Source organism: Nyctibius grandis, chromosome 13, assembly GCF_013368605.1.
Source record: "Nyctibius grandis isolate bNycGra1 chromosome 13, bNycGra1.pri, whole genome shotgun sequence".
Classification (NCBI taxonomy): domain Eukaryota; kingdom Metazoa; phylum Chordata; class Aves; order Nyctibiiformes; family Nyctibiidae; genus Nyctibius; species Nyctibius grandis.
In genome coordinates, this window is record NC_090670.1 from 8,118,751 (window position 1) to 8,139,052 (window position 20,302).

A 20,302-nucleotide genomic window follows, 5' to 3' on the forward strand; every position below is an offset into this window, starting at 1 on the left:
GTAAAAGCTGTGGTCAGTTTTGAAGAAAGTAAATTTTAAAATAACAAAGTTAGGACAGTATCAGGAGAGTGTGGTTCTTCCACCACCAAGCCTGCGTGTGAACAGCAGGCAAGGGCAGGAGCGTTGCTTGCCATTGCCACCTACCTGTGCAATTTGATTAGTACAGTAAAAGTAGCAAAATACAGTTGCATTAGCTCGGATTGTTGCATTGCCACAGCTCCGCGGATGGGTCATTCCCGAGGCAGCAGTGTGGTAAACAGACCCGCTCAGAATTATTTTTATATACCAAAAATCTCTTTCACGTAGTTACGCCTCACTCTCCAACTAAAACATGGGCCTGGCTTGTTTTAGGAGGTGATGACAAGCAGATAAAATGGAATTAGAGCCTCCGCTCGAGCGCGGGCAGGGCTGCAGTGCTGCCTTTAATAGTTTCTCACTCGGGCGGTTTGTGTTGCAACGCTGATGCTCCAGCTGCTGGGAGGTTGTTGGCAGGCGATGGGGATTAGCAGGTCTGTGAATGACTCAGATGTGGACTTAGACCTCTGCGAGCATCCTGCTCTGTGGACTTCAACCTGCTCTGCCTGAGGTACCCACAGAAAGCATTGCCTGCCGGACCCGCTGCTGCGAGAAACCAGGGTAGAAAGCGGGTGTTGGGGTCAAACTGCTGCTGCTGCTTTTTCAGGCTGTAAAAAAAATACATGAGCACCATCTATACTAATGCCATTTATTGCATTTCCCCCTCATTTTCTAATGGGCTGTGAGAAGTCGGCATCCCTGTGGGTGCTTCGAAGCTGCACGAGTGGGACGGGGATGAGTTGTCTGCGCTCGGTTGCGCCGAGTGCTATTGAGGAGCTTTGCAAACGGGAGAGTCAGTGAAGAGGTTTGGAAAAAGTGGGAAGAAGCCTCCCCTGTGGCTTCACGTCAGCCCGTGGTGCTCGGCTGGGCACCAGCCTGTCCCCTCGCTTGGCTTGGTGTGACAGTGCAAGAGCTTAGGGACCCTCCTGTCTTTGCAGGAACTGGTCCTGGGATTAGAAACTTTGCACATATATCGGGCAGGATTTGCCACAGTTCAGCTTCCCGCTGCTGGTCCTGTTCTGCTTTTTCCATGCTGTTAAGAAGCTGTTGGCGATCAGAACCACATCCACTTTGCTTGTGTCCCATTGGGAGCTGGAGGTGCCGGCACCATGGATGCACAGGCTGTCAGTGCCACATGCAGGTACGTTATCTCGCTGGGTTTGGGGTTCCTGCACGCCCTGGGCAGGAGCCACTGTGATGTGTCCTGTTTGCATGTTGAGGGATCACGTTCGAGCTGTGAGCTGCAGCCACGTACTGGTGCTCATGTTGGGACTGGCTATGACCCACCTGTCTCCTGGCCCCGCGGTGTCACCCACTGCACGTTGAGTTACTGTCCTGGCTGTCAAAGTGCTCTTCGATACTACAGCCTGGACTTGCATCACAGCTGTTTTTCCCAGTGTTGATCTGGAAGATTCATTCATATCACTGATTTAAAAAAAGAGTTGGGTGGGTGGGCAAGATACGGCTTTCTCGGTTCTGTTACTCACCCTGGTGTTACTTGTTCTGGATCATGTTGATTCTAGATTCATGTTGATTTTATCGCCTGTCGTGATAAGCTGAGGCTGCCCAGAACCCCCTGTACATGACATGAGTGCGATTTGCCTTCGAGCCAAGCCTGCACCCGCACGGACAGTGTCATCAGAGCTGGTCAAGAAAAACTGCTTACTGCTCTGCCCATAACCTGAACACAGATGGGGTTTTTCCTCATTTTGGATGCTGGAGCCACATGCTCTGCCTCTGCTGAGGGCTTACCTTGACTTTGTGCAGCCTTTGCCTGTGCTGGTGCTGTGGGGACTGAGCTGGGGCTTGGGGGACACAGCTCAGCAGTGGGAGCAGGTGCTGCTGCACTGGGCACCCCTGGGCTCTGTCAGGGCATTTACCCATGGCTATCTAGGAATTACCAGGCCTGCAAGAGAAGTGGGTGCTGCACAGGTGGGAAGGGAAAGGCACAGAAGTGAGCAAGGAAAAGCTGCGTGCGACAGGTGAGGGACTGAGCTGTGAGAGATTATTTCCGAAGAGCTCCTGGTCCCCTGGTCCCCTGCCCTGGTGCATCTGCCAGACAGTTTTAGTCCAAAAATCTTCAGCCTCCTGGTTTTCCATTCGCCACGTGAGGGCAGGCTGTTTCTAAATAAAATACAGCCAGAAATCCCCTCCAGCTCACACAGCTGATTGTCTCCAGCCCAAGCCTCTCTCTTGCTGGGGAGGGCTGAGCACTGCAGCCCCCTCTGGGTTTCAGTCCCTCCAGTCCAAGGGGGCTGTGGTGGACAAGGATGAGCATGCCCAGAGCCTGTGTGTGCAAAGTCTACCCAAATATTATAATCACCCCTGCCCAAGGGAACTGCTCCAGCGTTCGCTGTAACTATCTCACTGCTTCGTTACTCCTCTGGGCAAACTCCATTTACACTAATGGCATTAGCTCTGCATAATAAATGCCTTTTTCTCATCGTGCTGCTGCCGTGCCAGCTGTAGGTCAGTGGCCTTTGCTCACTCTGGCACCCACGTCCCCCCCAGCGCAGGGAGATGCTCTTGGCAGTGTCACGGAGCTGTCACCCAGCCCCGCAGAGATTTACTGCCGCGGTCCCACCCGACTTCACGGCTTCTACCGACTGGCTGCTGTGTAAGTTAACACAGCTTCCAGTGATTTTAAAGAGGACAGAGTTAACTGGAGTTTGTGTTGTTAATGCTGCAGAGGATTTGGTACTCTGGAAGATTTCTGCATCTAATGAGAGTTTATTCCTTTTTTTTTTTTTTTTTTTTTTTTTATGGAAAAGTAGCTTGCAAGTAACAGCAAATGCCCCGTGGGAATATATGGTTTTAAGAAAAAAACAACATGGATTTGTCAGTGTAGCAAAATACTCATGGTTTTAAGACTCACGGACTTAAACCCAAAGCAAGGACGCTTGGGGTGTCAAAGGAGGATGCTGAAGGTGTTGTGGTGGATGCCCTGGGTGGGAGCACAGGGAGTGAGAGTGGGGCAAGGATAGCCCCATGAGTGGCTCCAAGGAAAGTCCTCTGAGATGTTCCTCTCCAAAACTCTCTTCAGTTGCACTAACTAAATGCTTTGCTCTCGCAGACAGCTGCAATTTATGGGGCTGAGGAAATACTCCTGCTCACAATCTAGTGTTAGAATAGCAAGTGTCTGTTAACGTGCTATTAGAATTGACAGAACAACAAGAAATGAGGATAAAGCCCAAGCCTCATGGTGGAGCGATGCGATTGCTGGTGGGGAAAAGCCTACCAGATACTATTAGTCTTAAAATGTCAGAAGTGTCATAGTGACTGCAACAAAACCCAAGTCTCTGTTAGTTATCTTGAGAATGATGCAGTCAGGAGACGTGACGGGGAACTCCCTCAATGTGGCTATGTCCTGCTCACCAAGGGCTTGAATAAGTCTGTTGCCTTTTGCAGGTTTTTCAAAACTTCACTTGAAAAAAAAATTAAAAAAAAACCCAACAAACCCAGAGGTGGCTGCTGGGAGAAGTGTCCAAGAAGATGTTGACTTTTGGAGCCCTGGCTGTCCTTTGCGATGAGTGAGTTTGTGCCGTCCTGCTCCCGCTGCTCAAAACCCGATTTCTGCGCCCGCAGAGCTGCAGCACTGTTGGTTTTAAATCAAAGTCAATTGTCCCAGTCAACTCCTCCTAGATATGCTTCCTATTCGCTTGCTCTCTCAAATCATTTTTCATGTCCTCCTGTGTGAAGCATTTGAGAGGACACCTTGGCTCCATTTAAAGGTTTTATTAGTGTCTTCAATTTGGTCAAGCTATTGCAGCTCTGTGGGAGAAACGTGTCCCCCGCCACAGCCGTATCATGGGCGAAGGATGGGGAAAGCCAACAGCAACCTGCACTCCCAGGATCCCTCTGCTCTTGCTCATCCTCATTTAATCTGACCTCCTTGAGCCTGAGTCTCTCCACGGTTATGCCAGCGTGACTGCTAACGTGAGCCAAGTAAATCCTGGGCTTGAGGCTTCTGGTGCCGATGGGGAGAGGGTGGCCGCTGGTGCTGTGCCCTGACTGCTGACCACTGACCACTTTCTTCTCTTCTTCTGCATTAAAAAAAAAAAAAAGGGTTTTTTTTTCCATCCACAGTGACATAAATAATTGCTGCTGAACTGTTGGGCTTTTACCAGGATGAAAAGAGGTGGTTTCTGTGGTCGCTTTGTTCTCGCTGTTGTGTGTGAGGAGTCGAAGTGCAGAATAGCAGCCGGGAGGGACACGGCCAAGCAGGTGAGTTCATGCCTCCTGCCAGGCCTGGGTGCAGCCACTCAGCCCCCATGGAGAGAGAAGAATGGTTTATCTTTTAAAGTGATTGCTCTCCTCTGCTGTCACTCTCCTGTGGATTTACAGGAGTAAACAGCTGATGGGTCATGATGGAGTTTAAGGACTGAATTTGGAAAAAACAGCCCCTTTGTGAGTGTCATTATCCTGCTAATAACGAGCGGGAAAGCAAAGGCGATGTTCTGCGGGGTGTTATCAGCTGTTGAGATAAAGCCTTGAACCCATTTTGGATCACCTCCCAGCATGTCCCTCGGTGGTCCTGGCTCCCGGACTGGAACCTGCCAAGCAGTGCATTATTCTGTGGCCAGTTTGCCACCAGTGACTGCTGGCAGACTGGAGCTGGACAAGGAAATTCCTCCCCCTTTTTGGCCGCTAATGATAGCAATGGGTTAAAACAGCTCCTCAAAGGAAGGCTCCTTCTGTCCCCCAACTCTGGCCACCCCATCACCTAGAGAACATGGAGCACTAATTTGAAAAACTATTATCACAGTGAATAAACTCCTCTGCTAAGTACGTAGTCATGTACCAGCAGGCACAGAAATGAGCCAGCTGGATGAAAAAAACCCAGAATGGGAGGGTATTAGCACCTGGCTTGCAGTCGGCGTTGTACTGTCCCCGGAATTTATGGTGTAACGGCAACATTTCCACTGTTTCTTGGTACTGGTCCTGCAGGCTGCTTTCCTGAGGTTCTTTGGTGCCCCTGCATCAGGGTCTGTGACCCGATGCCAAGCTCAAATCCAAGGAAATCCGGAGAAAATCTCTTTGCAGAGTTGTGTGTGAGGTTGGTAGAAGCACAGGAAAGCTTTCCAGCCACTCTGCGGGGAAATCTGGCCCTCTGGCAAAATGCAAGGGCTAAACATCAATGAGCAAATTCCCACCGACTTCAGCTGGGCCAGGACTGGGGCCAGGGGGAGCGGGGTTAAAGGCTCAAAGCGCTGATTCGGAGCCCAGCTCCACTGCCCCATTTCCAGCACTGGAGCCCTGAGGACTAACCTGTATTTTAGTAGGGCTTAGCCACATTAAATCAATTTTGTTGCGTGTCGGGTGTGCTGCCGTGGCTGCTGCAGGAGCTGAAGTGCCATCGGATGCTGCACGGGGCATTTGAGCCGCTGTCTGGCACAGGTCGTCCACACTCACGGCCGCTCCCCCCGCTTCCCGTGGGTTGTAGGCTAACAGGTAACACGCTGCGTTTTCCCCCTCAGCTCCCAGAGTGATCAAGAACTTGGGTATGGAAACAAACCTGGGTTTCTTTTTGCTAGTTTGGGAGCATTGGTGACCTCTTCGGGTCCCTCTCTGTGGCTCCTTGCGCCTGGCACCAGCCTGACTGTGGGCTGAGCTTAGGATGCTCAGCCTGATGCCCAGCACCAGGGTCTGCTGTGCTGCACATGATGCTCTACTGCAATTCAGTTCACCTTTAAAACACCCGCAATTAAATCTTAAGACTCAGCACTTTTCCGGATCCGACCCTGTGAACACAAAAGGCTTCTCCAGAATGGCGTAAAGTGTCCAAGGAGACAGACCAGCTGACCTAGGCATTTTTGTTTTTAAAATCTGTAGATGCATGACCGCAGGGAGGGGAAAACCAGGGCAATTTCTGTAGGCATTGCTTTCCAAACAGGCTGGTATTGCTAACATGCCGCCCCTTTGATGACTGGCTTTAGTGACCATTTTTTAGCATCACCCCATAACGGTTAAATACAGTAACTTCCCTTCAGATCAAAAAATCTATGGCACTGATGTCCTTGAGTACTTCGGGACTTGGCCTGCGTTCAGACCGATTCATAAAACGCAGCTCGAAAACTTGCTCGGCGCCAAGTCTGTGGTGCTTCGGCTTGTTTTAGCAGAAGGGATTTCATAAGTTCTGTCAATGTTGTGTTGCTCAGGTGAGATGCTGCCCGGGTTGGTGCCTCTCAGGGTTGCGGGGGACACGGGGGAGCCCTGAGCGCCTCTCAGACACAGTCCTGCAAACAGGGTGAGCTGCCCAGCGCTGCTCCTGGCTGGGACTGAGTGGTGCAGTGATTTGAGTGTTTTGCCCAAAATGCACTGTTATTTGCTTTTTTCCAGGCTGTTTTTGGCTGCCACATTTGCTGTCTGCCTGTGGCTGTTGGTTGCTTGTTGGTGGTGTAGAGAAGCCATGAATGGCAAAGCTCCTGCCAGGATCCCCCTCTGTGTGCTGAGCCTCGGGAGATTCTCACTTTCCAGCTGCTCTACCAGCTTCTTGGGGTCTCACCTTGTCTCCACCATCATACCCTTGTGTTATGGGGAGATGTTTCACTTAGAAGACATCAGACCAAGTTTGCAACAGGTTTTAGGCTAGGACATCCAGCCTGCTTTGTAATTGGAGGAAGCAAAAGGTGAAATCCTTGAGTAAACCTTTGTAAAAGACTTCAGACCTGTGATTAAATACTGAGCTAGCCTTGGTTTGTTCTGCTATATCACAGTAGAGCTCTTGCAAGCCATAAGGGATGGTCTGAGGTCTCCATGGTAGTTACAGACTCTTCCTCTGTAAAGGCTGTGAGTGATGCATTTATAGACTGTAGCGATCCAGTTGATATAGATATGGCAATCCCTGAGCTGGCAGGCTGCAGCTATGGGCTCTCCATCCCTGAAATACAGCTGCCCAGAGCAGGGCCTCATCCTGGTGCTCTCTTTAACCCAAACCATGAAGCTCAGCAGGGCTTTGTCTGAGTGCATCCCAGCGTGGTGTTATGCTACTACATGCTTAAAAGCTGCAAGTGGTGTTAATTTAATCATTATTCTGTGTTTCCACAACAGATGTTGACATTTCACTATTGTCCCGGAATTAAATGTCAAGTTATTCCTGTTCAAACTACCATTGAAATGTTCAGGGATTCCAGCTGCAGCTGTATTTATAGCTGCCTGCCTGCCTGCTAAGCCAGCATTTCTAAGCAGGTTTGTAAATGGGCTGCGGTGAGTTCGTGTGTGTACTAGAGAGCTGCCTAGGTTAATGAATTCCCTTTCCAGACATGATAACCTATACAAGCAGGGCAGCTGGAAGGGTAGGTTTTCTCTGAAATCAGTAATTATGCACATTGTGGGACCAACTTTTGGATTTCTGCTGCTGTTGCAACCTGGAAAACAGAAGCAGCATTCAAGAAAGAGCTGATGGGGGATGTGAAGGATCCAAACAGGACAGAGAGATACACGATTAATCGGTAGCAAATCATAATCCAAAATCCAGTGCAGAAACATCGGCACAGCTTTTAATTTTGCACTTCTCACTGCTCGTGTTGTTTTAATCTTTCGCTACATCTCTGAAACCACTTTCCGTGCTCTCGTCGGCTATTGAAGCACTTTGCTTTCAGTTGAGGGGTCAGGTAAATATCTCCATGCATCACCGAGCCAATATGCATGCTGTGTGCTCAGCATTCGCCCTCCAATACTGAGTGCTGCAAACCATCTCATCAGACATCATCTCTTCTCTGCTCAGCTGTGCAATATTTTTTCAGAGCATCTTGCCCCACTGCCTGGCCGAAGAGTAAATGCTAGTGAGTTATTTGGGGGAGAGAGAGCAGGGAGGCGGGATGGAGGGGGTTTCTTTTCATATCTAGCCCCCAACCTGCTCTGACTGCTCAGCCCCTGGCATCGCCGTGCTGGTGACAGAGAAGCTATGCTGGGTGGCTTCAGGTGGCCCCAGCGATGGCAAAGCTGCCATGCTCCAGGATTTAGGGGGAACAAAGATCCAGGTGATGTTAAGGCCATGCTCGATGGCTTTAGCTGCTGTGGGGTGTGTGTAGCCTGTGGTTTGGCAGCCTAAAAGGCAATGTTTTCTGCCAGGGTGATCTGCTCATTGCATCCTGCGCCTTTCTGGAGAGAAATCTGTGTGCAGAGGGCCAGGAGAAGCGTGGCTGGAGCCACTGGTTTGCAGGACACGTGTAGTGGAGGAAGAAGGGCTGCATTTTGGAGCTTGGGAAAGTGAGGGAAGGAAGCAGGCAGGCAAACCCCGGAATCTCCATCTCAACATCTTCAGATTGAATCCCAGTGCCTCCAGACCAACATGGATGGGCAAGGGGCAGATGCAACGGGAGGCAATTTGAAGCTGTGCTGTGCAGGAGAGCAGATAATCCACCCAATGCTTCTGATTGTGGAGATTATGAATTAATATCTTCACCAAAAAAGGCCTCAGATGATTACAAACCCTTCCAGAAAAGAGACAAACCTCCTCGGCTGGTCTCAGCCCAACAAGTGCCATGAAATCACTTGCAGCTTGGACAGTCCACACCTGCTATGATCTGAGCACTGGGGCTGCCTTTCAAATGATAAAGCAGAAAATGTCCCTTTTTGGGGAGGTGGCAGCTTGCAGGGAGTGTGCTGCTTTCAGCTGTATGAAGAATAGTTGAGATTACTAGTCAGAAGCATAGAGAGTCCCTATTTCTGGAGAGTCTGAAAATGAACAAAGATGGTTAATAAGAAATAATTTGAGGAGGTTTTATTATTATTACATTTAGTGGTAGGGTTGTCTCTTTAATGCTTTATATGTTTTTTCCGCACTAGGTAGGTGAGCTTATATTACACAGTAAAAAGCTATTAGTTTTCTCAAAAGAGTGTCGATTTTCTCTCCAAATTGCTAAATTACATTTTCAATTTTATGGGAATGCTCTTTCATTTGTGCAAAATCCTGCGCTCAGATGGTTAGGCCAATCTCATCATGCAAGACTATTAGGTGAACTAATTGGATCTGCCTTACTTGTACATTTCTATCAGGAATATCTAATAAATGTGGAAATCCATTTGGAAATGAAGGCGGCATCTTCATGTTCTCAGGACTTTGGAGATTTCTGGTATTGCAGCCAGTGGGAATTAGCTGCTTTCCCGTTGGCAGCTTTGTCAAAGCCTTTTTCCAAGGTATGAACCTGACCATCTTCATAATTGTCAGAAGCTGCTAAATGATGCAGTTCCTCTGTGGTATTCAATCGATGCTAATCCTGGGAAGATGCAGGGACATCTCTCGCACGGTCCATTTGGGCTGTCAGCGAGGTAGGTGTGAGGGTGACCTCGGCACTGTGATTGCTGATCCTCTTCAGCGTACTTATGAATTTATCTCCTCGCTCTCCCAGCAAAACAGAGAAAAACCATGATCCCCATGCTGCAAACAGAGAGGTGTGGGAGCAAGGCGATGAAGGAGCTCCCAAGGTCGGCCGGTCTGAAGGCATTTGAGATGGAGCTACCACACTCTAAGTCCCAACACTTAAACATTCACCTCTGCTTGCACATCTTCCCTCCTGTAACGCTGCATGGTCGATGCTTGACATACTTACACAAGGCTATCGGTGACTCCTTTTGTACTGAAGTTTTTAACTTCTAAGACTCCTGCCTGGATGCAGCCAGGGGTTTGCACACAGCCCTGCTTTTAATGGGATCGCTTTGTAGTTTGGAGTTAAGTCATTTTGTTGAACAGGTCCCAAAAGGTCAGATGCTGCGGGCAAATTTGCAGTGAGTTAGTGCTGTGCTCACAGGGAGACCTGGGACTTCTTTGTGGCAAGATTTCTGTTTAGCATCCTGTCCTGCGAGTGAGAATCGGTCTGCGTTCCCTCAGCACTCAGTAATGCCTCGTCTGGCAGAAAGTCTGCAGAAGAAAGTGAACCTTTCTTGCATTTGCAAGCTGCTTGCACTGGCAGAGCATGTTGGTGTTGGTTCAATGCTTTGTATCACGCAATGATGAGGTATTTTGCTCTTAAACTGAATGCACTTTCTTGTTGAATCAGGGTCTTGCTTTCCAGGGGAAGCTAAAACAAAGCCACCCACACTCACCCTGTGAGTGCTAAATGCTGGTCACTAATGGCATTGGGATAGTTCAATGTAACGCTCAGCAAATCTCAGCTATGAGAGCAGTTTCTAGTAGAGCCAACCTCTTTCTCCCTAAGTTCCTCCTGCTTACTCTTGCCCAGGTCAAAAACAGGGACAAATCCCTGAAAGGCCGTGGGTAAGACCTGCATGCTGCCTGCTCCACTGTGCTGAAATCAGCAGGACGTTTGCTGCTGGCCTCAGAGAAGGTGCAGCGGGAGAGAAAGGGGGGCGCAGGGAGGAAAATTCACTTGGCTTTATGCATGTGTTGTTTAAATTATTCAGTTTCTCCTAAAACAGCCTACTGAATAATACATTGTGGTCACTTTTATTTCTAAACGCTTGCACTTAGACTGAGGTTAAAATGAAGTCCTAAAATGCCACTTGCGCTCGGGTTCCTCTGGAGATGCCCACCGAGCCGTGCCTCGGTCCCAGCAGCTCTTCTGCCCCACGTTTCAAGGCTCTGGGTCCTGAGTTTGGGCAGTGCCAGCCCCAAGCGCTGCCCAGTTGGGTCCCCCACACCTCCGGTACCATGACACTGATTTTAACAACTCCAAAGCACTAAAAATAACAAGCTCGGGCTTGTTTCTATTTGCTTTCTCAATTACTGGCCAAGCCCTTTGGAGTAATTTGTCAGCAGCTTTATTTCTTCTTCATTAAAGTGGAATTTTGACCTAATGGCACTAATCCCTGAGTTTATGGAAAAGCTTTGAAGTGCCCTACACCAGAGTCACAAAACGGAGTGGTGATGGAGCGCAGCGGCTTGCTCTCCCTTTCTTTCCCATCCTGTCCCCAAAACATGCCCACACAGAGGGATTTCTGCATTTCAGGAGAATTTCTACTCGAGACGCCCATAGCTCAGGTGTGGGTTTCAGTTTTATTTAAAGGATTGGGGGAGTCAGGAGTAACTAGCTCTGCTTCACACTTAATGTGCTTCTCAATTTCTGCTTAATGTTTAATAGCAACAATATAAACAAAACCCCAAAGCCCCAAAGAGCTGTTTTAGAGGCCTGACATTTATGCATTGTGTACTGGAATGATTTAGCATTTAAAAACAAAATAAATCTCTTTATGTACGGTGGATCATTATTCTAACTGATTGGAAATGAGACAAGTGTGGATGTCTAGTGAGGCTCCTTCTAAAAGAAAACTTCCCTTCTGCCGATATGCTGATATGCTGTCCTCCTCCGCGGAGGGGTGAAACCTGGCTGAGCGTCCAGCAGGATAATTAGTTGTTTGGGAAATGCCTTCAAATGTGCCAGTGTTAAATCTTACTGGTTTTTTTTTTTCATTAGATTACTTGGCTTGTGCAAGAAGAATGCAATCTTAATAGCAAAGCCCTCTGAGATCTGTTAATGTCCTCGCAGATGCAAGCAAGGATGCTAATAATGAGGAGCTCAATGTGTGCTGAGCTCTGACACTGGCCAGCAAGGAGGAGCGCTCAGATGGGTTCTTGTGTAGCTGCTGCTTGCAGGATCAGGCTGTGAAGGCAGCTGGAAAAAACTTGATTAGTGCAAGGTCAAGGTGTCCCAATGTGATGGGCTGGAGCAGGGACAAAGGACGAGGGAGCTGCTGATGGCAAGGGACGGCTCTGCATGGCTTGTGGGACCCTCACCTCCTGGGCAGAGAAGGGCTCTGGGACACAGCCAGACACAAAAGGCCAAGAGAGCCTCTGGGGAACAGCAGGTGTGGGCAGCAGAGGGGCAGATCGGTGCGGTGCCCTGGTGCAAGCAGAACATGCAGCTGGTGAATGTCATGCAGCTTCCCCGGCTGCAGGGGGGGACTCACAACGACCCTGTGGGTCTGATGGGAACTCGGAGCAAGCGGCTGTGAAAACAGAAACTCATTTGGTTTGCAGTTTTTCCTCCTTGCCGTCATGCGCAGTGACCTTTCCTTAACGAGAAAGAAGAGAGTGGGAAGCCTGAAGGGGAGACGGGGGGAGGAAGAAGGCACTGGAGGGGACACAGCAAGTAACAGAGATGTTGTCCATCCCGCTACACAGTGGCTGAACACTGCGGTAGCCCATCGCTGGCCCCAGAGCCACCCTGTCGTTGATGGAGGCTCTTCATGCTGCTTCACGCTGCTTTGTTCCACCATTTCCTCCCTTGCTGGGCTTGGTACTCACTGGGGCTCCTCCAAATCCACTGGCTCCAGCAACTGACTCCTGATCTGTGTCGGTGAGGGAGAGGAACACCGCGTCCCTAAAATTTCTTGAATTATTGGGTATAAAATTTGCCACTAAGTCACCCACCCGCTCTTCAACCCGCAAAGTGGTGTTTGAGGAGCAGTCTAACGCTTCTGATACCTTTGGAAGAGCCTCATTACCATGCAATTGGAGACAGCTTCTGCATGAGCCTGGCAGAAAGACTCCTCTATTATATCTCTTCACAGAGTTTTTGCATATAATATTAAGCATTAAAATAATTTAATAAGGCATAAATCAGGTTTTACGTGGGGCCACTGCACAGGAAAAAAACATTCCTGGAAAGGCACCTGAATATATTGTGGCCTCCTTTGGAGTAGGAGCAATTTATATATTCAATATAACTTGTGTTGGTTCTGCTGTAACTCGCATCTCAGAGTTTGGGTGCTCCCTGCATAATACAACGGGACTTCATCAGCATGTGGAGCCACATGGCTCTTACTCGGGCTGCCTGGTCTGCAAAGATCAGCCTTGCTTTGCGCTTAGACCATGCACTGTGCACCACGTCGCCTGTTGCTTCAGCTGCTTGCAGAGCTCACTCTGCACTGCTGAGCCTGTGCTGATACAGGGAATAGGGAGTGCAGCATCTCTCCGAAGTTAAATCCGGAGTGCCTCCCCTGCCTGCACCGAAGCCGTCAGTCTGCTCTGTCATTTTACATCCCAGCTCCCCCCACCAGCGGGATGCCCACGGCATGACAGCCCTGGATTGGGAACTGTCGGCAGTGCTTTATTTTCATAGGTGAATGCTCTGGGCTCATACCTTCTGGGCTGTCTCCCGGCAGTGTCTCTTCAGTTGATTAATCACCAGGAGATGATAAATGAAAATATCAGCTTGAGAAATGTCTGCCCCGTGCTCCCAGCAGAGGCAGCAGTGCACGGTGAATGGTTTTCTCCCATCTCTTCTGCTTTGATTCCCTGTGTGGAGCTGCATCTCTTGTGCTCAGGAGCCCCGTGGATGGCTCCACCAGTGCTCAGCTCCGCTCGCCGTGAGCTGGACAAGAGATGGGAATTGCAATTTGGGCAGTGGTGAGGAGTGCTATGAGCATCCTTCCTCCCCATCGGCCATGTCCCATGACCAGCATGCCCCAAACGCTGGCACACTCCATGTTTCATCCTTTCGTGCTGTGCTTTGGGTCCTCTAGAGATGTGGAGTGTGTGGAAGAACTTTTGAGTCACATCTGCTGTGTCTGTGCATTTTTAGTTTTAAGAAGGATGCAAAACTCTTTGGATGACTAGACACTTAGCTGTAAATCTAGCTGCCCCCTGCAAAACCTGTGTCTTACCCACAGTTAAGAGGTGGTTTGGAAAGGTTTGGATCTGGCTGGGTTTTTTTCCCTTGAAATATTCTGCATTTTCAGAAAGTTTTCTGTCCTATAGTGAGAGAGAAGACTTTTCAAACTCTCTGTAAAAAAGGGAGGACCCCCCTGCCCAGGACTGAAGTGCAGAGATTTTCCATGCATTTCTGATGTGAGTGTGGCTGAAACTGGTACATACTTGCAAAAAAAGTTCCAGTTCTGAAGCATCTCATTTTTGGATAGGTAAAGTGATTTGTCCGGGTATTCTTGATATACAGCTCTATTGGCATCTGCAGTGTCTTTAAGTGATGCATCTCTTTGAAGGCTTTGTTGCTTCTGCTGTGTGATCTGCTCCTAACAAACTCCAGAGAGCTAGTGATTTATCAGCCACTGCTTTTGGGGGTGAGGAAAAGGCTAAAGCTTTATGGATCTATCAGCGTTCCTGTATGGCACATGGAATACAATATCCTGCCAAAGAGGGGAGGGATGGCTGCTACCTGGCAATCCATCATTTCTCCCAGTGCCCCACAGCAAATGCACTTTTCTTTTTTCCATTAGACAACGTGTGAGGACTGTTACACAGTGAAGAGCTTCTCCCTTCTCCTCCTCCACAAATGGTTATGAAACCCTGAAAATGCAGCTCCTGTAGGATGCAGAACAAGATGGAAAGGGTCATTTCGACAGGCAGAAGCCGTCATTGCCTGCAGCTCTTGGTTTCAGCAGGACATGCAAGATCTCAAGCGATGCAGCTGGGCCATGGTCAGCATAACGGGATCACAGCAGGGATGGCAAAGCCAGGCCAAACATGCCCATGTAGGCTGCCAGGTATGTGCTGAAAACGTGCAGATGTGTCAACAGATGCTCCAGGTTTTTTCTTTTCTCCCCTGCCCCATGGTGATTTCCTCTGCTATAGGCAAGGCTCATCAGTCCCCATGGAGCTCATCCATCCCTTCGACTGTGGAAGACTAAGTGAAATGTGTTGATAACCCCATGAGCGTCTACCGAGGAGTACGAATCCCTCTCCTACACCTCTCCTTGGCGTTTTAATTGATTCAGGGTTTTCCCAGTGGAGAACTTCATGAGAGCATTTGATAAAATCAGCTACACACGATCCTGCCTCTCATTACTTACAGGCTGGAGGCAGGTAGATGATTAAGTGAAATTTTTACAGTGTGAGCAGTTGTAACAAGGGAAATTATCATCCTGGATATGAGACAACGACTTGGCTCTTACTACATCTGCTGGCAGACAACTAACCCAGTGACTTTGCCTCTGATCTTGGAGCAAGTCATCCGCTTTCTCCTCCAGGACAAACCTGCACTTGCTACCCTCGCGCATTAAAAGAACAAGTCGCATGGATCTGCAGTGCTCAGGAAAAGAGCTTCAGAATTTCTTTGGGCTGTTGCAGTCCTGACGGAGGTGAGAGAGTCTGCAATTGTCACCTGGGGAATGCTTCTGCAGGCACGGGGTGAAGAGCATCCCTTGGGCTTGGAGTGCTACAGAACATAACAATACTGTTGGTCCATGGATGGGATGGGATTCACCTCCCCTCTCCATCCAGCTGCATCCTTGGGCTTATTACCCCAAGCGAAGTCAGTAATGCCAGAGTGAAAACTGAGGGAAATGGGTGAAATCACTTGCTCCATTAGAGAAAGTCTTCAGTTAAAAAGTGAGATCTTTTTTTCTTGCCAGAGGACTTTGGGTATAACCTAAAACAGTGACTGAAAGAAAGGACTGCCGCTTGCTTTTGTTTTATGTTTCCATAAGCTTTAACTTGCTTCTGACATAACTCCTTGTTGATAAATAAACTTTATTTTTGCAGGGAGTCATTGTCAAGATAATGACAGATCCCACTGTGAAGCCAGATCCAGTAAAGAGCAGTAATGTTGTTTTCTAATTTGGTTTGAACTCTTAAAGCATTCCCTCGTCTTAGCAGAGATACCTAAATGCCACCTATTTGGCGCTGTATGTAATTCTTTGCTATAATGGCATGCTTGACAATATCTGCGTACTTACCTGGAACAGTAAAAGCTTCCTGTGCTTAAATGAAATACAGCAGGTTTGAAGATGAACACAGGGGATGCCTGAATGCCTTTTAAACAACTGTAATTCAGACCATAAACACGATATAGATTGCAGTGATGTGCATAAAGAAGCGCTTCAAATACCAGCCTTTGTATTTTGCAATTCAGTCCAATTGATTCCTAACCTAAAGCAATACTGTACCCAACCCCCAAACTGTTGCATAAACATAACAAATCCATCACTGAATCAATGAAGGAGATGCAGAAAAGATATGTTAACGAGCCAGTGCGACGTGGCTCACATGAGCCGAAGGACGTGTGATGACATTTCATGTAAAGAACGGGGAGAAATGAAAACACGTAAAGGATGAATCCTCATCCGTGTCTCTGAGTGCACATCCTCTCTTCGCTCTCCTGAAATCAGGTGCAATTTGCACCGTAGAGCACCTGCACGTTTGGGCAAAGTGAAATTTCTGGGTTCTTCCGAATTCCTGCAAAGCGGGACTTTTTGCTACCTGGTTAATGGGAGTTTTGTCAGCTGTGCTTACTAGACACTATAAATGGATAATAAATAGCTCAGTCTGCAGACAGCAACAGGCTCCAACAATCCATTAACCAACGAGACATGTTGCACATTCCAGCTTATTAGTCTCATATCCATAATATATTTTAACAATCTCTCCCTGGCAGGCATTTGCTTAGAACAAACACACAGGTTGGACTTTCATTTTTCATCCCTCTTCAAAATTTCAGAGAGAAAAACAGCTGGTAGCGAGTCATTAGCAATAATTTGATCCTGTATTTGCCCTGGAAATTTTAAATAGTTCTTCTGCTTAAGCTTGCTCCCTCGTTGTTTTTGTCCGCAGCAGCAGCATTGTGCAGGCTGAGGGTGAGCAGCGAGGAGACAGCCTGGGCAAACACAGTTTTGGCAATTTTTTGTACGTGGCCCTTTCTTTTTTAAATAAAGCCTTCCCTCACCCACTTTATACAGCTGCTCGCTGAGCAACGAGCAGCAGCGTGGGCGCCCTCCAGCTGAGCACGCATTGCCGGTGTTTAGGGGTTTTTTGCTGGTGGGATGTACTGGGCTGTCCTGGCCCTGGCCAGTGCCACAGTGAGGGTCCCCATGTCCTGGGGACACGGGATCTGGCCAGGCCTCTGGGACCCTGTGGGGGCTTCAGCTCACTGACCAAGGGGCTCCCCACAGCTCTGGCTGGAAACTGGTGGGGAAATGGTCTTGGTGGAGCAATACACCTGCTCACTCATGGCTGCCTGTTTCCAGTGTAGCCCCTCTGGTAATTTGTCAACCTAATGGCACCCCAGACCTGTGGGCACCCCTGGACCCCCTCAGAGACTGGGTTATCCAGGGCTTCAGTGCTGTCCCAGGGGCCCCACGCTCAGCACCGCTCTGCTCTCACTGCAGGTTCCCAGGTAAGGTCCCAGTGTCACTGAAATCAGGAATAAAACTCCTTAACGCCAGGTTTTAGCATTAACGAGCAGGCATTACTTTATTCGGCTGAGGGACATGGGGGATTGCTCCACCTAACCTGTGCACCGAGGGACAAAAGCACACTCATTATATACATTATAGAAAAATGAATATTCATATAATTCCCGAGAAAAGCCTGCTATTGCAAGAAACCTTATGCATATGCTAATACATTATGTAAAGTCTTTGCACATGTGTACTAAATTGGGGAAGGGGCCTTTGGTGGTCTCTGGGGGTCATAATCCTCCCATAGTTGTGCTGTCTGCTGTATAACCCCGCTTCTGTGCAAGCGTGGTTGAGGCCTTTCTGTTGACACACGCATGTGGCTCCAAGGAGAAGATCCTGTTCTGGTTCCTACAGGATTTATCTCTACTCCTGGTGTCAGAGCTATGATTCAAGTTAGTTAAGACACTACAAAGATGTTGTTCAGAGTCTTGCTTATCTTTGGCCCTTCTTTGTAATTAGTGAGGAATTTAACTGGGACCTTGGATTCTCTAAGAATAAGCACAAGCAAGAGTCAGTGATAGATATAACTTGAAGTGCTATCAGTCCCAGAAGCAGACGCTGCAAAACATGCCGTTAGTTTCAGAAAGTGCAGTTATTTTAGCTGAAAGGAACATTACTGACAGGAAAGTTGATTCTGTCTAAAGGTTACACAGAGCAGGCCTTCTAGGGCCTGCTTTGGGGCCTACTTTCACTAACCCGTCTGGTGTCACCACTGTCCCTCAGACCGAAGGGGCTGGCCGTGGTGTGTGTGACTCAGCTCTCCTTCGCAGCTCAAACGGGGCACGCTGAGGGCTTAAGAGACGCTTTTTTTATTCGGCACATGAATTCCTGCCACACGTGTGTGTGCAAACGAGAGACCACCCGCGGGCTGCACGCGTGGCGCTGTGCGGAGCGCCGGGCCGCGTCACGCCGGTGCTCCACCGCACAGACATCACCGGGGGGAGCGCCAGAGCAGCGCCCGCCCCGCGCCGCCGCGCCCCGACCCCTGCGAGCAGCGGGGCGAGGCCCCACCGCGTGCACCGCCAGCGGGCCCTCCGCGCTGCAGCGCGGGGCAGGTGTGGCGCGCGCCGGGCGGGGCGGGCTCCGCGGGGCCAATGAGCGCCGGGGCGGTGCCGCGCGCGGGGCAAGTTTTGCCGGTAGCGGGGCGGGCCACCAATCAGCGCGGGGGCCGGCTGGGCGGGGGCCAATGGGCGCGGGGCGGGGCGCGCGGAGCCGGTCCCGGTGCTCCGGGAGCGCTGCGGGGCTGAGCTCCGCTCCGCCGCGCAGCAGCCCGGCCCCGGCGCGGCGGGGATGCCTGCCGGCGGGGTGTAGAGGAGCACCCCGGTGCCCCGGGAGGATGTCGGGGAGCGGCGGAGCGCTGCTGCTGCTGCTGGCCGCGCTGCTCGGTGCCCCGGGGGGCGCGCAGCCGGCGGGAGAAGCCGCCTGCCGCCCGGTCCGCGCCGCCTTCCAGGTGCTGCAGCCCGGAGCGAAGTGGGTGCCCGAGAGCCCCGTGCCAGGTGAGACCGCCCGGCCCCGTGGCGTCCGGCCTCCCTGGGGGCGGGGGTGCGCCGTGCCCGGGGGCTGCTCGGCTGCGGGACGAGAGGGGGGCGCGGGGGAGGGTCGCTGTGCGGCTGCGGGACCCGGCGGAGCCGGGTGCGGGCTGCCCGCGGGGAGCTGCTCTTCCCCATCAGCCGGGGTCCAGGGCTGCCGGTGCTCGGCGGCGGGGTCCGCCGGGCTCGGTGCGGCGGGTGCGCCCCGCGGCTGGGTTAAAACGGAGCCTGCGGTTACGTCCCTGAAATGTAAATCTCCGAGATGAGCGGGTCTGTTATTGTTTAGGGGGGTCTGTTACCTCGAGGGGGCTCGTAGGCGAACTTGGGCTGTCGGGCGGAGCCGGTGTGCTGCCGGCAGAACCAGCCGCCCTTCCCTGCCTCCGTCGGGGGGTCCGGTGCGAGGGGCCCGGGAGAGCGCGGGGTCCCCCCCGGCGGGCGGAGGCACCGCGCACCGCCACGTCTCCGCAGCCCGTGGCTCTGCCGGAGCTGTTTTCCCACCTGCACTGTGCGCCGGGCAGCGAGCGGTGCGGTGAGCGAAGCCGTCCTCTGCGGGAAATCCCGCTCCGTGAAGAGCATCCAGCCGCTCATCCCCAGCCTGAGCTCAGGGGCTGCCACAGCTCCAGCCAGCGGGGCTGCGAACAGGCAGCACAGCGTCCTCTGAGCTCTGTGGTACCGTGCGACGGCCTGGGCAGGAGGTTGTGGGTCTGGGTGAGGCGTTACTCTGCTGTGCAGCGGCTTTACAGGTGGCTGCCTGCGTGGTACCTCACCAAACCTCGCCACCGACATCCTACAAGGTTGCTTTCAGTATGTGTGCTTCGTTCCTGTTTTAAAATGTAAGTGAAATAAATTGAATTCGCTGCCTTATTAAAGGCCCTTTTGCAGCTTTTTGGTAACTAAGGAGCATCAGCTCCTCCAGGAGGGTGGCTGTGCGCTTGGGGTGCGTGTACGCAGACGGGTAGGTTTTAGCAGCTGCGTTACAGGGCTGCCTGGAGAACTCGGGTGCTGTTGTGTGAGGTTAAATACGCAGCGGAGAATGCCTGCCCTGAAAACCTTATGATCAAAGTATGAAAAGAGAGAGAGAACAGGCAAACGTGACAGGCAGGGGAGGTGCAATGAGATCATCACCAGCAGTAGCTGCTTTTAATAACGATGTGTTGAGTTACGTTTCTTGCATTCAGTGTCGCACAGGCCAGAAATACAAGAGTTGCTTCAGCAAGGATCTGCTGCAGCGCAGGAGAGGAAGGGGAGAAGGAGGGTGCCTAGGGCTGGGGCTGCAAGGAGTCGTGTCTGCCCGTGCAAATCCCAAACCCTTTGGGCTGTAGGAGTGTAACAATGCCTCAGCTTACCAACAGCTGTTACATCTAGTGGGAGAGTTTAGATGGAAGTCCTGGTGAGAGATAGGTACTCACCTGCCCTGTCCCTTCCTATCCTTACATCACCTTCCCATATAATTTTTGACTCTTTTCTTAATGCTCCCTTCAGAGTAGCTGCAGGAGCAGTATCTCTTCTCTCTTCATCCCTCAGGGCATTGGTCTCCTGGTCAGTATGGAGGCAGTGCTGGAAATACTGTTTGCATGGAGAGTTGCAGGGAGGGGAAAGAGCTG

General features: G+C 50.6%; 1 protein-coding gene across 1 annotated transcript in view; it reads left to right on the plus strand.

Moving 5' to 3' along the window:
- The first annotated feature begins 18,505 nt into the window (after positions 1-18,505).
- GPC3 (glypican 3) overlaps positions 18,506-20,302 on the plus strand; it is a 155,062-nt gene continuing 153,265 nt past the window's right edge. Inside the window, exon 1 of the mRNA XM_068412136.1 lies at positions 18,506-18,665. Coding sequence (XP_068268237.1) covers positions 18,506-18,665 — 160 coding nt within the window. The remainder of the gene's footprint in view (positions 18,666-20,302) is intronic.